General features: G+C 41.0%; 1 protein-coding gene across 1 annotated transcript in view; it reads left to right on the forward strand.

Moving 5' to 3' along the window:
* LOC119596803 (serine/threonine-protein kinase N-like) overlaps positions 1-17,500 on the forward strand; it is a gene marked incomplete in the record, with an annotated part of 199,060 nt that overhangs the window by 169,940 nt on the left and 11,620 nt on the right. The window contains 1 exon segment of the mRNA XM_037946131.1: positions 13,260-13,280. Coding sequence (XP_037802059.1) covers positions 13,260-13,280 — 21 coding nt within the window.

Here is a 17,500-nt window from a genome sequence, read left to right on the forward strand (position 1 = left end):
CCCTCTCACTCTCCCTTCCCTGTCTTGTCTCCCGTACCCTGTCTTCTATACCCCACCCCCTCCCCATCCCCATCCTCTACCCCAGTCTCATTCTCACTCTCTTTCTGTCTAATTGTCCGTCCTTTTCGTACCTGGCGCTTAGAGGATGCTCACGTAAATACAGGTCGGGCAGGATGCGGGTGTTTACGTGAGAGGAGCGTTTTTTTGTTCGGGCGCACATACGTCATTAGCCTTAATGGTGTCTCTCGATCTCTTTCTCTCTCCCGATTTTCCTTCCTACCCTCTCTTTCTTTTGGTCTTTCTTTCTTTTTGGGAGTTTCTCTCGATCTCTTTCTCTCTCGCACTGTGTTTTGTTCTCTTCTCGCCGCGTTGGAATACGTAATATTTCACCCTGTTAAGTAACTCGCGCCTGACGTCTTGTGAACAACCTCTGAATTTCCTTGCGTTGCGTGTGCTTGGGTTTATCTTGGCTTAATTGGAACTGAAGTTTGTAAGAGTGAGGCCAGCTTTGCTGTGTGTGTTTATGCGCTGTTTCTTTATTATTATTACTATTGTTTTTTTTTATTATTTTGTTTTATTCCTGTTTGTCGTACCCCTGTTCTCTTCTCACTTTCCTTTCACATCTCTGTTTCTCTGTTCTCTTTCATATCTCTTGTATGCCTTGTGTCCTCACTCTTCCTTCTCCCTCCTTCCTCCTCCCTTTCTCTCTTCTCCCTCTTGCGTCCTTCCTCTCTCTCTCTCTCTCTCTCTCTCTCTCTCTCTCTCTCTCTCTCTCTCTCTCTCTCTCTCTCTCTCTCTCTCTCTCTCTCTCTCTCTCTCTCTCTCCCTCCCTCCCTCCCTCCCTCCCTCCCTCCCTCCCTCCCTCCCTCCCTCCCTCCCTCCCTCTCCCTCTCCTTTCATTCTTGCCTCCTCCCTCTCTCGCTCTCTCTTTCCTCACCCCATCTTCATCTCCCTCCCCTTCCCCTCTCTCTCTCTCTCTCTCTCTCTCTCTCTCTCTCTCTCTCTCTCTCTCTCTCTCTCTCTCTCTCTCTCTCTCTCTCTCTCTCTCTCTCTCTCTCAGACACGCACGCACGCACGCACGCACGCACGCACGCACGCACGCACGCACGCACGCACGCACGCACACACACACACACACACACACACACACACACACACACACACACACACACACACACACACACACACACACACACACACACACACACACACACACACACACACACACACACACACACACACACACACACGCACATTCCTGTGTACGTGCGTGCGCATGGATACAGTTCAAGCGTCATAGTAGACTTTGTCCTGTTTTCTTCGTCGCATCTAATCCTAGGGTGTAGTTGAAGTACGTTGAACAGTTTTCTCTTCTTTTTTACTTGGGTTGTAAGTAACACTGCCTTTGGACTGGCGGTCGAATGCCTGATCCGCTGGGATAATGGCTGAGCACTCAAGAAAAAAGGAAGGGGGAGGACAGGGAAGAAAAAAGTGAATAACTGAAAGGAGGGAACTAGAACTGTCTATCCATCTATCCATCTATCCATCTATCTATCTATCTACCTATCTATCTATCTGTATATATGTGTATGTGTGTGCGTTTGTGCGTGTGTGTGTGTGTGTGTATGTATGTATGTATGTATGTATGTATGTATGTATATAACATGTATTTGTATATATATACATGTACATATACAGAGAGAGAGAAGGAGAAGGACAAGGACAAGGAGAGAAGGAAAAGGAGAAGGAGAAGGAAAGAAGGAAAAGGAAAAGGAGAAGAAGGAGAGAAGGAAAAGGAGAATGGAGAGAATGGAGAGAGAGAGAGAGAGAGAGAGAGAGAGAGAGAGAGAGAGAGAGAGAGGGGAGAGAGAGAGTGAGAGAGAGACGGGAGAGGGGGAGAGCGGAGAGAGAGAGAAATGGAGAGGAGGAGATGGAGAGAGAGAGGAGAGAGAGAGAGAGAGAGGAGAAGGAGAGAGAGAGAGAGAAAAGAGAAAGAAGGAGATGGAAGGAGAGAGAGAGAATAGAGAGAGGAGAGAGAGAGAAGAGAGAGGGGTGAGAGAGATGAGAGAGAGAGAGAGAGAGAGAGAGAGAAGGAGAGAGAGAGAGAGAAGGAGAGAGAGAGAGAGAGAGAAGGAGAGAGAGAGAGAGAGAGAAAAGGAGAGAGAGAGAAGAGGAAGGAGAGAGAGAGAGAGAGAGAGAGAGAGAAGAGAGAGAGAGGGAAAGAGAGAGAGAAGAGAGAGGGAATAGAGGAAAAGGAGAGAGAGAGGGAAATAGAGAGAGAGAGAGAGAGGGAAAAAAGAGAGAGAGAGGGGAAGGGAAAGAGAAAAAAGAGGGGAGAGAGAGGAATAGAGAGAGAGAGAGAGAGAGGGAAAAGAGAGAGAGAGAGAGAGGGAATAGAGAGAGAGAGAGAAAAGGGAATAGAGAGAGAGAGAGAGAGGGAATAGAGAGAGAGAGAGAGAGGGAATAGAGAGAGAGAGAGAGAGGGAATGGGAGAGAGAGAGAGAAAGAGGGAATAGAGAAGAGAGGGGAGAGAGGGAATAGAGAGAGAGAGAGAGAGGGAATAGAGAGAGAGAGAGGGGGAGAAGGAATAGAGGGGAAAAGGGGAGAGAGAGGGGAATAGAGAAGAGAGAGAGAGAGAGGAGAGTAGAGAAGAGAGAGAGAGAAGGAAGGAGAGAGAGAGAAGGAGAGAGAGAGAATGAGAGAGAGAGAAGGAGAGAAGAGAGAAAGAATGGGAGAGAGAGAGAGAGAGAGACGAGGAGAGAGGAGAGAGAGAGAGAGAGAGAGCGAGAGAGAGAGAGAGAGAGGAGAGAGAGAGAGAGGGGGAGAGAGGAGAGAGGAGAGAGAGAGAGAGAAAGGGAGAGAGAGAGAGAAATGAGAGAGAGAAGAGAGAGAGAGAGAGGAGAGGAGAGAAAAGAAGGAGGGGAGAGAGAGAGAGAGAGAGAGAGGGGAGAGAGAGAGAATGGAGAGAGAGAGAGAGAGAGAGAGAGAGAGAATGGAGAGAGAGAGAGAGAGAATGGAGAGATATCCATACTAATACTTCTAAATCCAACAATCTTAGTCTCAGAAAATATTTTATGTAGAACAAAATTCGCCTCCCTTGTGCGCGGTCCACTTGTTGGTCCAGTCGGGGTGCATGCGTTAACATGCAAAGCAAACACACACACAAAAAATAACAACAACAGCAGCAGCAGCAGCACGTGTCCGTCGGGTCACAACGTTTGACATATGCGGCGGTGACTCAGCTCCATTTCCTGTTAGTCGTTGCGCTGCTCGGCCGGCTATATAAGCTGAGGGTGCAAGGTTGCGGCAGCAAATGACTAGTTGGAGCCTCGGCGCAAAGCAGTGAGAGAGCGAGCCTGTACTCGGGCTTGTGTGACTTGCTTACAAGAGGCTTGATTGGCTTCCTTCATTCGTCCGCGTGGAGTGGTCCTCGGCGTGGACCTCGACCTCGAGCTTGTGAAAATCCGTTTTCTAGCGTCTGCGTGACGACGCAGCCTTTGGGGTGATCGACGCGAAGGATTATTAGCGTGGCGCCTCGTGTTTCCTCCTGTCGGCAGTGGAACTGCTGCGGGTACCATGTGGCTGAGCGACGTGAGCTGCACCCTGGGAGCAGACCAGGCCCACGCCCTTGTGGCCACCAACCCCCTTCTGCACTCGGGGGCGCGATACGACCCCCAGGCCGCGCTCTTCGAGAACCCCGACCGCACCATGACCGTCCCGATCCTGTTCCTGCAGATTCTCGTCCTCCTCCTCTACTGGTACAATGGACGCTCCTCCGTGGATTCCTACGCGATCCGGCTCCTCATCAACCACCACTGAGCGTCCTCGGTTGTGACCTCGTCTTTTTCTCTCCAGCAGCTGTGATATGTGTTACTTCGAAAAGAGGCAGAAAAGAAAGCCATAAACCCTTGCTTTGTTTGGCGTGTGATGGTTTGAGCTGAGGCGCTCGCCGTTGGCCAAGACGAGCGCAGGTGCGACGCGGGCGTGAGTGAGCATGTGGGGCGGGCGCGCTGCCGTGCCAGCCCGCCTTTCGCGCGCCGCCATGGAAACCCATGTCCAGTGCCCGCTCTTGTGTCGTTATGATATTCGCGTTGTGTCGTTATGATGTTCGACGCCGGTAGGGAAACTCCAAGGTGTATTTTGATATATGGCACCACTAGGAAGAAACAAGGACATTAGCAATGGAGAATGGGGGAGTGTCACGTCGAAGCACTGCGGCCCCTCCGGATGTTAGCAAGAGCCAGACGCCCGTCTATTCCCGGGAACTGACACTCCAGGCGCACTTCACCTTCGGCACTCCGTCTATGGCTCCCGTCCAGTACGCCCACGTAACGCCCACCTCCACCTCCTCTGTCAGTGGGCGGCCTCTGATGGCGAGCGGAGAGCCGGTGGAGCACTTTCGGTGGGGCTCTGAGCATGGGGCGCAGTGCTCCATCACCTGTGGGCGGGAGGGCCTCACCATGACGTACAACGCCCCTTCGGCAGCCAGCCCCAGCCCCGCCCTTGCCGCCCAGCATTTAATTCCATGCGCCATCTGCAACTCCTTGGCGCTGAACCGAGCGGGGCCGCCCTTGTCGAGCCAGGTGGACACCGCGGCCGGCCGGGGCGCCCCCTCAACGGCCAGTGCCGCCGCCACCAGCATCGCCACCACGTCGCCCGCGCCGGCCTACACCCGGAGCCTGATGGACCTCAGCCGCCCCGGGGACCAGGTCGCCACGCGGAGTCTCACGTTCTCCGGGAGTCTGGATCGCGCCACGCAGCGCCCCCAGCAGCAGCGGCCCTACGGGCGGCGCTGCAAGAGCACGGCGCACATCATTCTACAAAACAATGACCTGCAGGTGCCGCGGGAGTCGCGGCCACACGAGTTCCACTCAACTCTGCGGGAGGAAGACTCTGGCCAGCGCGACCAGATGATGGAAGTTCCCGACGATGCTCCCCTGGGGCGCCCCGGGCCCGAGGGGCGCGGCAGGGCGCGGCACAGGGTAGGGGCCGAGCCGCCCTACACGGCGGTGGGTTCCGGCCTTACGGGGAGCTGGGAGCGCGGCCACGCCGGAGACCAGGAGGCGAGAGGACGCTACTTCGAGCCGAGTGTGCACCACACCCATGCCTTCCCCCCGCCCTGCTGCCCCTGCCAGCACTGCTCTGCCCTCTACTCCATCGTGTCCACGCTAACGCATGACCGACCCTGTTCAGTCTGCCCTCACCACCACCACCATCACCACCATCACCATCACCCGTCATGTTCACCTCATGTTCACCCTCATCATACTCAGGGACCTCCAGATTACCCGCCGCCCGGCCCCGTGGGCGCCGAGGAGCCTCGTGCGCCGCCCGCAAAGTCTCCCACAACGCGCACCTTCAACTCCCACCGCTGCTACGAGGACGACTTACGACGGCCCGAGCGCCCCGCGAAGAGCCAGACAGCTCACCTCGCCCCCGCCCTTGTGCCGCAGCCCAAGTCCCGCACGCCCTCGCCCAAGCCCAAGGGACGGGCCGCCTCTCCCGCCCGGTCTCCGGCCAGGTCGCCATCACCGGTGGATCGTCGGGCAGCGGCGGCGGAGGAGCAGCACCCTCGGACCACGCCCATCCTGCCGCGGCGGGTTCCGAGGATGGGCGCTGCAGCTGCCGCGGCCGCAGCAGCATCGAGCACCCACGCGACTGGACAGGTACATATGGGAGACGCAAGTGAGACTCCCGGAGAAGATGTTGTCTTGTGTCGTTCATGTCCGCCTCTCCCTTCATGTGCAGCCATCAGCGATACCGGCTTATTGGCAGCTTAACCCCATTGTAATTTTTGTATATATAATTTTTCACGTGATCTCATCTTATTGAAACATTGTAAATAAAAAAGATAATGTAAACTTAATCGTGTGTCGCCCCTTATTCCTTCGTAAGTGTCCACACCCTCCTGTGTAGAGACCCTCGTGCAGGGGATGCTGGTCAGGCTCCTGTTTAGTAGTTCCGTAGAGGCAGTTGAGGTTTTTCCAACACTTAGTTTGTCAGAATCAAACTTGTAGCATGGCAGATACACATAACAGATCCACAGTCAAACACAAGTCATATTCAGACACAAACCGAGGCAAAAATAGCAGCCTAGACGTGTTTACAGACACAGACTACCAGGCATGCGTAGTTATGTCATTTTTTAAAATGCATTGCTTCGTGAACCCGAAACTCTCCAAGGTCACAGGCACAATGTCCAGCTTAACGAGTTCAAAGAAGTAAAAAACGTTAGATAGATAAATAACCCTTATGGAAATCAGTTAGACAACAATAATCGATAAAGCTAATAATTTGATACCTTAGTTCATAAGCTTATTAGAAAGCTAACGCGGGGCTATCAGGCGACCATGATAACCTACCTCAGGGCGGGAGAAGAGGACTTAACGCACGCCATGCCCGATGCGGAACTGCCTTTTTTTTTGCCACGCGTACCCGAGACCGCGTCCGAGACATCCTGGTCTACACACACGTAGGAAACCTGGGGACCTCGCCCAGGGTCTCACTCGGGGCTCCCTTAGGGGGTCATAACGCCAAGTATCTGCTCGCAGATTTCGTTTTACGTCAGTCTGGCACTTTCCATTTCCTGATCCTTATATACAGCATTGTAGGGATCCTTATGAAGGAAAGGAAAAAAGTTCTAGTGGAATTTTTATATGGGAGAAGTATAAACTCAGACAAATAAGGTATGAAATGAAGATATATAAAGGTATGAATATATAAATACGTGCTTTAAAACAATAAATTGTAGCAAATTCCACCTTAAAACATTTCTAAGACGAATGAGGAATAAATAAAGTACTATGAGCGTATGCGTTTGTAAAAAGGTAAACAATGATGAATACATCAGACCATTGCATCTTCACATCCTTTGTGTGTGTGTGTGTTTGTTTGTTTGTTTGTTTGTTTGTTTGTTTGTTTATTCCTGACCCAACCGCAAGTCCACCCGTCATGTGACTTAAAACGATTCTCGCCCTACTCCCTGAACAGTAACTTCGGGGACCAAGAAGTCTGCGGGCGCGACGCGCCGACTTCCGTCCCGATTCTTCTATCTTTAGGAAGGGCGTTCAGTCAGGCGAAGGCGGCGCTGCCAAAGGCGTCAAAGCAAACGATGGAATGTGAACAGTGCTTTTAGTGACAGACGCGTGATGTGAAATTGCGCCCTGATTTTAGGAGAACAATGTAACTTGTACATACTGAAGAGGTCGAGGTAGCCCCTTTGCGATGTCTCTAGTGTCTTGGTTGTTTTTGATCGCCACGGCTTGGGCGATTTCCCGGGACGCGGTGCGAGCGAGAGAAGGGCGAGTCTGTAGGTGTTGCTCTTCCCGTGCCCTTATTGATTAGCTTTTCCTTTCATAGTGTTGAGGGAAGCAGGGGGAGGGCAAGGCGGGAAGAGAGAGAGGAGAGAGGGAGTGGGGCGATAGTGGAGGGGGAGGGGGGAAGGGAAGGGGGGAAGCAAGGGGATCTGATTAACGATGGGCTTGTTATTAGTGATACTGTATCGCCGCTGATTCTCCGAATCCTAGTTACTCCTCGCGCGGTAACTTATCCTTAATGAAAGGCCTTTAGGAAGTCATGGGAAAAGGTTTGGGTATTTGGGTTAGCGGGCAAAAGGGGAAAGCTTTCCAAAATCGAGGTTATTTTATTGAGTTGTTTTACTTTTGTGTTTAAAATTTACATCATTTATAAAATATATATTATATATTATATATTTATATTATATTTTTTTAAAATTTTATTTATATATAATTTTATATAATTTTAATTTTTTACTTTTTTATTTTTTAATTTACAATATATTTATATTTATATATTTATATATTTTTTTATATTATTTATATTTTATTTATATATTATATTATATATATATATTATAATCTTATGATTATATATATTTATATTTATTTAAAATTATATATCTATTTTTTATAATAATATATAATTCTATATATAATTTTAATATAAAATAAATATTTTATATTATATTTTTTATTTTATATATATATAATTTTATTTAAAATATATTTATTTTATTATATTTAACTGTAGTGGGATTTTAAGGGTTTTCGTTTATTTTTTTTATTTTTAGCTGTGATTCCCCCCTTTCGCAAAGGCACCTTCCCTTAGTTCAGACCCCGGGCCCACGTTCAGAATAGGTCAGCCCAATTTTTTGCCATCCCTGGTAAAAAAGGGCAAAGGACACCCCTTGCGCTTTTCCCCGGGGGGGGGGGCCCGGCCCCTTGGCATGGGGAAACCCAGGGGGGGCGGGGGGGGAGGGGCGGGGACGCCGGCCCGGTTGGCTGGCGGGCGGGCCCGGGGGCCTCTCTAAAATAGGAAATCGCCCCGGGGAGCCGTCCCTTGGGGAACCCCTGCTTTCGGGAGGGAGATACTTGGGGGGAATATCGACATTTTTTATGACACTAATTTTCGTCAGTCAGCTTATTGAACAATTGGGATCGGGGAGACCGCGAAGGGAGGACGCTAAGAACCCGCCAGCTGAAATGACTTCATGGGCTATTTTCTCCTTTGCTCGCGATTTCGTCAGCATTTCCCTTTCGTTCTCTTAACAGGCATTGTTAGGTAATTGGCATCTTAAACAACATTGTCTACAGTACTCAGAAAACTGGTGGGAAAATCTCTCTTTCTCTCTCTCTCTCTCTCTCTCTCTCTCTCTCTTTTCTCTCCTCTTTTCTTTTCTCTCCCCTCCCCTCTCTCTCTCTCTTCCCTCTTTTCTCTTCTCTCTCTTTTCTGTCTCTCTCTCTCTTTTCCCCTTTCGTCCCCTCTTCTCTCTCTTTGTCTCTCTCTCTCTCTTTTTGGGTCTCTCTCTCTCTCCTCTCTTTTGTCTCTTTCTTTTCCCCCCTCTCTCCCTCTCTCCTTCCCTCATTTCATCTCTCTCTCTCTCTCTCTCTCTCTCTCCTCTTCTCTCTCTTCTCCCCTCTCACACACAAACACACAACCACACCCACACACCCACACACACAACACACACACACACACGCCCAAACACAAAAACACACAAACACACACACACACACGGGGCATTAGAAAAAATTTCCCCATTTCCTTTTGGGCCTAAAAACCTCGAAAAGGCTTCTTTTCCCCCCGAAGAATGACATCATTTCCGCAGTATAAATTATGGGTTTCTTCCCAAAAGAGTTTAATTTCCCGGCGTCATTTTTTCCTTTTTTTAAATAGTATTTGAAAGATACATGGGTACGGGGGAAAACCCTTTTTCCTTTTTAAAAAACCTGGGATTAGCTAATGTTTTTTCTTCGGGTTTTTCTTTGTAATGATTTTTTTAAATATATAAAAAATGCGCGGGGGAAATGTTTTTGCCCCCATTTCCCCAATTATAGCCCTTTGTGGCGAATAAAAATTTGAATGTAATTATACTGATAAAGAGATTTCTTTAAAACTGCAACAAGATACACAAAGGTAAATGATGTAGCTGTGGCACTAAAATGACAAAAAATATGTTCAAATACACGCAGTGGCAAAGGTATACACTGCATCGGAAGGAACATCTATATATATATTCTTCACTGAAGAAAAAAAGATCTGTAGTCTCGAGTGTTCCCTGCAGAGGGTCCCCTGACCTCCCGACGCCCACTTCCCTATACATTATGCCTGTTGATATTTTATTGCTTTGGTCATGCCAGGTAAAACGCGTTTTAGTCCTATACATGTTATTGAGCAGTATCATTCTGATTTTGCTTCCCCCTTTTGGGGTCGTTTTTTATCTAAACTTTAATATGGTTAATATTTCTTTTGATTGTTTTGTGTGTATAATGAATGGCTACCAGTCAGGTTCTTAAGCGTTAAGCAACGAGGGTAGCGGGTGTCTGGTGACACAGGAGGGGTTTTGGGGTGCCCGGGGTCCGAAAGGTGGGGGGAGGTTTTCCCCGTGGGCCGCATGCCCGCGAGTTTTAACCGCGGCGAGCCCGGGAGGCCCTCGCGCCCCCCCGCGCCGCCCCTCGCACCTCCACACCCGTGCCCTCTGAAAAGCAGTTCTCCTCCGAGGCGGAGTCCTCCACTCCGTCGTCGCCGGTCTCCGACGACAGCCTGGAGTCGGGGCCGCGGCGCCCTCAGGCCGTGGTAGCCCTCGGCTCGAAGCAGCGCAAGAAGACGGAGCTCAATCTGGGGCGCCGCCACGAACACCCGCTGGAGGAGAAGGCGTCGAGCTTCGTGTATTCCCGGGGACGTCGCCACAGCCACAGCGGGCGCAGGTCGGCCTTCATCACGGACGACGTGCTCACTCTGTCCTCGTCGCCGCCGCCGCCACAGGACAGGGGGGTCGCTGCGCTCGCACGAGGCTGTGTCTGCGCCTCCGACAGTGGGATTCCGACGCAGCCCAAGCACGACGCCCACGCCAGGTCAGCAATCCCCGCTGCCGATGCCTGCTCCGCCGGCGGTAAGGACCAGCTCCCCTGCCCGGTTTTCTAACCTCAACCTCCGCCTCAGCCGACGGAGATCTCAGGTATCCAGCCACGTAGCAGGCACTCCATTCTTTCCTACCTCAGTAGTCCCACTGGGAAGTTTGGGGAAAGGGAAGCCAAAAGCCAGAGTTGCCGCCCTGGGCCCGCTCTCTTGGCGGGCACCCGAGTTCAAAACCCTTTAAACCCCCGCGTCTCACGGGCGACCTCGACTTGCCGTCACCGCGCCCCACCTCAGAGCTGTCTCTGTCTTCCCTGCATGAAGCATTTTATGAGGCGGGAGCCCCCGAATGGGAGATGCCCAGAAACAGCGGGGGCCCTTTCCCAGGCCCCCCAAAAACAGGGGGCGGTCGCCGAGCTCGAGCCCCCAGGGGCCTACACCCAAAAAGGGGCCCCAAGAAGACCGCTACCCGCGAAGCCCTGCGGCGACGGGGGCCCCTGTTTGGAGGCAGAGCGGCCCCCCCCAAAGCCACTCCCCCCCAAAACTTTGGGGGAAAACTACCCAGATTACCGCTTTTGGGAAATTTTCCCAAGGAGGAACTAAAGGGTTTCATTTTCCAAATCACAAAAAAGCCCGGAAATCTCTACAGGCTGCAGATCAAGAAGGGTCATACCGCCTTGAGGAAAAAAAAGAATCTTTTAAGCCAACCGAACGCAAGGATTCAAACCGGCTCCTTGGGAATTTGGGTGCCCAAAATATAAGGAAAAAAGAAAAGGGGGCGATTCCCAGAGGAAAAAGGATTCCCGCAGAGGCATGGGGTTTATCCCCACATGGAAAGGGGGAAAAAGAGTTTAACCCAGCAACTCTCTTTTGGGAGGGGCAGAGAGTAGAGAAATTTCGCGGAAGACGGGAGGAGGGGTGCCCTTCCCCTTTTTCCCGTGAAAGGGGTGTTCCCATAGGAAAAGCTTCGGCAATTGGGCCCTTTAAAAGGCAAGGGGGCACTCGGTCTCAGGAGCTGAGGGAAAATTTTTGAGTAAACTTTAAAAGAAAGGGTTCCCCTGTTTTTTAGAAAAGGGAAAAATTTAGGGAGATCTCTTGAGAGAAAAAAACTCTTTTAAAAAAAGAAAAATAGAAGGGGTATTATTGTGCGGTTTTAGAGAAGGGATTCTGGGTCGAATGGGTTTAGCGTAGAGATTTTTCAAGGTCACTCGAACAGCAGGGACTCTGGAAGAAAGGGTTTTGAGAGAAGGGATTCTGGTTTTGGGCACTGGGCCCGAACAATTCTGGGAAAATAATTTTTGAAGAAGAGGGGCTCAGGCAGGGCTGTAAAATTAAGAGATTTTGGGGAGTGTTAGGAAGAAAATGGGTTCGGCAGGTCTGTTTAAAGAAAAAAAAAGGGGGGGGGGGGGGATTTTAGGAAAGGGTGTATGAGGGTTAAAAAAAAAAGATCTTTAAGAGACTTTTAGGCAGAAAGGGGGATTCCGGGAAAGATGAAAAGGCGAAAGGGAAAAGGAAAGGGGTTCGCTTAGAGAAAACGGTTTATTTTTTTGAAAAAAACTTCCTTTAAAGAGAGGAGTCTTTCCCCCGATCTGATTCTGGTTTAGGGGGCAAAATGTTGTCCCCCACAGTGAGGAGAAGTTTTTCTGCTTGTGCAAAAAAAAGTGCAGAGGCAGCCCCCACCCCCCCCCTCCACAGTCTGAGATTCCCCCCTCAGTGCCTTCCAAACATGAGCAAAATGGGAAATACACTTTTAAAGGTGAAAAGAAAAGTGCAACCCGCTGCCGGACATGAGCCTTTTTGGGGAAAAGAAGGGAAAGGAGTGCCTTTTTGGGGGAAAATAGGGAAAAACCCCCTTTCAACTTTCCCGTTGGAGGAAGATTCATTAATATTGGATTGTTTCGGCCCCTGCCAAGGTTCCCTTTCACCAAAACCCTGCCTGTTTTCCTGCATCACGGTTTAAAAGGAAAAACCCCGGGAAAAACCCTGTATCCCCGAGCAAACGTAGTTTTTTTAGACCCCAGTTGTTTGGAGAATTGAGGCTCTCATACCCAAAGCGTAGAGGGATTCATTTTGGGCCACCCCCGCAATCCCCCGTGCCTTGGTAAAAAACTGCCGTGTTTTGGGCAGGCACATCTAATGGCCAGTAGCCCGGGAAACCGGGTTAAAGAGCCTTTGGGCCCTTTAAAAAACCTGGGAACTGACAAATAGTGGCATAATGCCCCCCCTCAACTTCCTGGGGTTTCCCACCCCGGCAAAATCACTCTCCCGAACAAAACCCCGGGAATGCCAGCGACAGCGGGGGCTTTTCTCCCATGTTAAAGGGAAGCCAATACACTGGACACTAAACCCTACCCCACTCCGCCACTTTTTCCCTCAACCCCCCCCGATACCATCAAATCCCCCCCACCCCCACAGCCATCATCATAAACATTCTCTAACCAACACTAAAACATCCACGCAAAATCAGAATGAAAGTTCAGTGTCCTAATGAGGTGTAATTTGTAGTTTGAAACCCCAAAATTTTTAGCAGGGGGAAAAAAAAAATATTATTGGGGATGAGCAGTGTTCCGAGTGTTGGGCCATGCAGGAAAAAGGAAAAAAAAGAAAATGTTTTTTTTTTTTTTTTTTTTTTTTCATGCCCTCCCAACATTTGACATTTTTTATAACAAGTTTGTTGTGTTTTTTTCTGTTGCTTATTCTCTGATAACCAATACTTTTATGTTTGCATTAAGCCCGTTTCAGGGTTTCTCAAGTTGTCTGGGGAAATTGTCCAATAAAAGGCTTTTTCCCCCCAGGCCCCGCAGAGGCTTGGGAAAAAAGCAAACCCCTAAGCTGGGTTTGATTTTGATCTCCCGGAGCGGCTACGGGGGGGACTTTCCAAAAAGGGCTCCATTATGGCCGGGGAGGTGAGTTGATGGTCCTGATGAAAATGGCCTCTTTACAGGAGTGTTTGATTTAGCAGCTTATATGTCATAACTGCTGACCAATTTTTTTGAGGTGTTAGTCCTTAATATGTAACCATTGTTTTAGATTTCCTGTAATTCAAACAGCTAGTTACTTTTCCAGATTTTGTTTTTTCTTATATAGCTGTAGTGAATTTAAAAATTAAATGAACCCCTCTGAAACAGCCATCATGTAATCTGCAGTGATGTATGAATCAGTTGAATCATATTACAATTTTAGGGAATAATAATACATTTATTTCTTTAAAAATCTTGTCTCATATTACATTTTTTCATACTTACTACCCACATATAACCCTATAATAAGGTTTCCCAAGCAGGAGCTTGGCTTTCGTTTTTGGGGTTTTTTTCGTTTCAAAGTGGATCCAAAATTTCCCGCGGGACAAAAACCCTGTAAAAACCCCAACCTAGTCCTAAAACTAGTGCATGATATTGGGGTTTGTTCCATTTGGGATTCCTAGTGTAGTTGTTTTCGATTTATTGGTTTGTTTATTACAATTTTGTTTTGGGGTTTCCCCATTCATGTTGATAGATATAGTGATGGTAAAACTATGTGAATACTATACCAAAGGTGCATGATTTACTTAATTTATATTTTTTTATTTTGACATTGGTTTTGCATATTTCGTGGCTTGGTACAGTTATGTTTTTATATATAATTTTTTTGTAAAAAAAAAACAGGACACTAAAAAAAGCCTTTGACAATTTGGGGAAACTTTTTTTTCTGCCCCGTGGTCACTGTTTATGGTTTTGGGCCATATTTTTATGTATGAGAGAAAAACAAAATTTAAAAATTACTTAAAAGGCTGTTCAAAAAGTAATAATTTAATTTTAAAGAACAGGTTTCCCCCTTTGAAAATTTCCAAAAAATGTGGAAAAAGGACAGAGTGCAGAATAAAGATCATCGTTTACATATTATATAATATATTTATAATTTTTTATCTATAAAAATTTATATTTTTTATAAAATTATATATTTACATATTATTATCTATATATTATATATTTTTATATTATATATTTATATATTTTTTTATAAATTTTTATATTACTATTTATAATGTTATGTATAATAAATATATAGGGTATTATATAATATATATATATATGTAAAGTATTTTTGTATGTATGGGATGTATTATGTAGTAAAGTATGTAAATATTATTTATATATATATTATTTATATATATATATTTTTTTATATAATATTAAAAATATATATATATATATAAAATATATTTATGTGTATTAAAATAATAATATTATGTGGTATATAAATATATATTTTATAATATATATAATAAATTATTATATATAAAATTTAATAATTTCATTTTATAAATATATTTTATATATATATTAAAATATTTTTATATATATAATTATATATAAAAATTTTTTATTATATAAAACATATATAATTTATAAAAATATATTTTATAATATTATATATATATATATATATATATTTTTACAGGTATATTTTATTTTAAAAATGTAAGTAAAATTATTAAATTATATAATTTTATTATCTATATATATATTTTGTATAATATTAGGGATATATAATTTTATATATTACTATATATAATATAATATATTATAAATAAATATTTTTATTATAAAAAATTAATTTATATATATATATATAAAAACATTTATTTTATATTATTTCTTAAATTTTTTTATATATAAAATCTTTATTTTATTTAATATTTATTTATCTTAGGTATTATATATTAATTATATAATTTTTATAAAATATATATATTATCTTTTGTATTTTATTTTAAAATTATTATATATATATAGTTATATAATTGTATATTATTTATATATATAATATTTATATATTTTATAATATTATTCCTTTTATATAATTATATAATATGGTATATATTTTGTTTTATAAAATTTTATATATAATTTGGTTTTATCTATTATATTTATTATAAAATGTTATATATATGTATATTTATAAAAATTTTTTCCCCATAAAATTGTCATTAAAAGTATATAAAAAATTTTTATTATAGTATATATTAATTTTATATAAAATTACTTAAATATATCTATATATTAAAATTTTATATATATATATATATCTAAAATTTGGGAAAATATATAAAAATATTAACTTTATATATATTATAATATATAGGAATAATATTTTATAAAGAGTATATAAAATTTTATTTTATAAAAATAAAAATTTTTAAAAAATTGATATTAAATTGTATAGGTAAGATATATATATTTTAGATAAATTATTATTATATATTAATATAATTTTTTTATATAAAAATAAAATTAATTTATTCTAACTATTAATTGTAAAAATATAAATAATCTTTTAGATATGTTATATTTATATTATGATATTAATATTTCCCTTTTTTTTATATATTATAAATTTTAATTTTGAATTATATTATGTTATATATATTTGGTAATTAAAATATCTTATTATAAAATTTATTTTTATATATTAAAAATTTATGTTATATTATTATTTGGATAATATATATATTATGTATGTATTTTAAATAATCTATTATAAAATTTTTATTTTATAAAAATTTATCATTATTATTATTATATATATATATAATATTACTATATATTATATATTTAATTTTTGTTATTATATAAAAATTTATCTAATTTTATTTATATTAAAAATTTTATTTTTGTTTTATTATTATTTTTTATATTAAATTTATTTTTATTCTTATTGTATAATATATTTTATATTTATTATGATTTTATAATATTTTTTTTATAAAATTTTTATTTATTTTATATTATGTAATATAAAATTTTATTATTATATAGATTTATATTATATTATTAATAATTATTTTATGTTAATATAGGCCTATAAATATAAAAATATATATAATTTTTATATTATTATTATATTAATTTTATTATTCCCTTATATATAAAATATTTATGAGGAAAGATATATTTTTATTTATTTATATTATTTATTTTATTATATATATTTTTATTCCCATTTTATATATTTTGGTATAAAAGATTTTATTATTTATTTGTATTAAAACAAAATTTATGGTAAAATATTTTATATTAATATATCTATTATATATATATTATGTAATTTAATTTTATAATAAAATATTATTTTGATTATATTGTATTTATATATATTTATTATATATATCTTTTTAAAATTATAGATATATTCAATCTATATATATATTATTATGTATATATAATATTTTTATTATTTTTTTATATCTTATATGTATATTATATATTATATTATATTATTATATTATTTTGTATATTATTATATATTTAATATATAATATTTATGTTTATAAAATTAATTATAATATTTTTGTTATGATATAGTATTATAAAATAATAAAATATTATTTTTATTATAATAGATAATTTAAATTTGTATATTATTAATTATATATATAATATATAGATAATAGATATTTTAGTTATTATTTATGTATAGTATTTTATTATTTATGTATATATCTATATATTTTATGTTAATATTATATATTTGTATATATAGAAAATATATATTTATATATTATTATATATATATTAAATTTTAATATATTAAGTTAAGTATATATAATATCTATTTTCTATATATATATATATATATTATATATTATGTTTATTTATTTATTATTTAGTTAAATTTATTTATGTTATAATATTTGTAATTTAATATTTTTATCATATATATCTTTTATAATAGATATTTATGGATATATAATATTATAGATATAAATTTTTAATCATATAATATATATTGGGTTATATATATATAAATTTATATATATATAATATATATTAGTAATATATATTATATTCTGATAATATATATATATTTATAGTAATATATTGGATAATTTGTCATTATAAATTATATTGTATTATAAATAAAATTATGTATTATTAAAATTTATATAGTATATGTTATATTATTGTAATGTAAATATTTATTATGTATATAATATATTTTATAATATAATAGTACTATAAAAGATTAATAAAAAGCTATTAAATATAATATATATCAATTATTATATATATCGTAGATATATATAATAAATATATTATGAATTATGTATTAAAATATATATTATAAAATTATATATGTAAAAATA

Source organism: Penaeus monodon, chromosome 38 (genome assembly GCF_015228065.2).
Source record: "Penaeus monodon isolate SGIC_2016 chromosome 38, NSTDA_Pmon_1, whole genome shotgun sequence".
NCBI lineage: Eukaryota > Metazoa > Arthropoda > Malacostraca > Decapoda > Penaeidae > Penaeus > Penaeus monodon.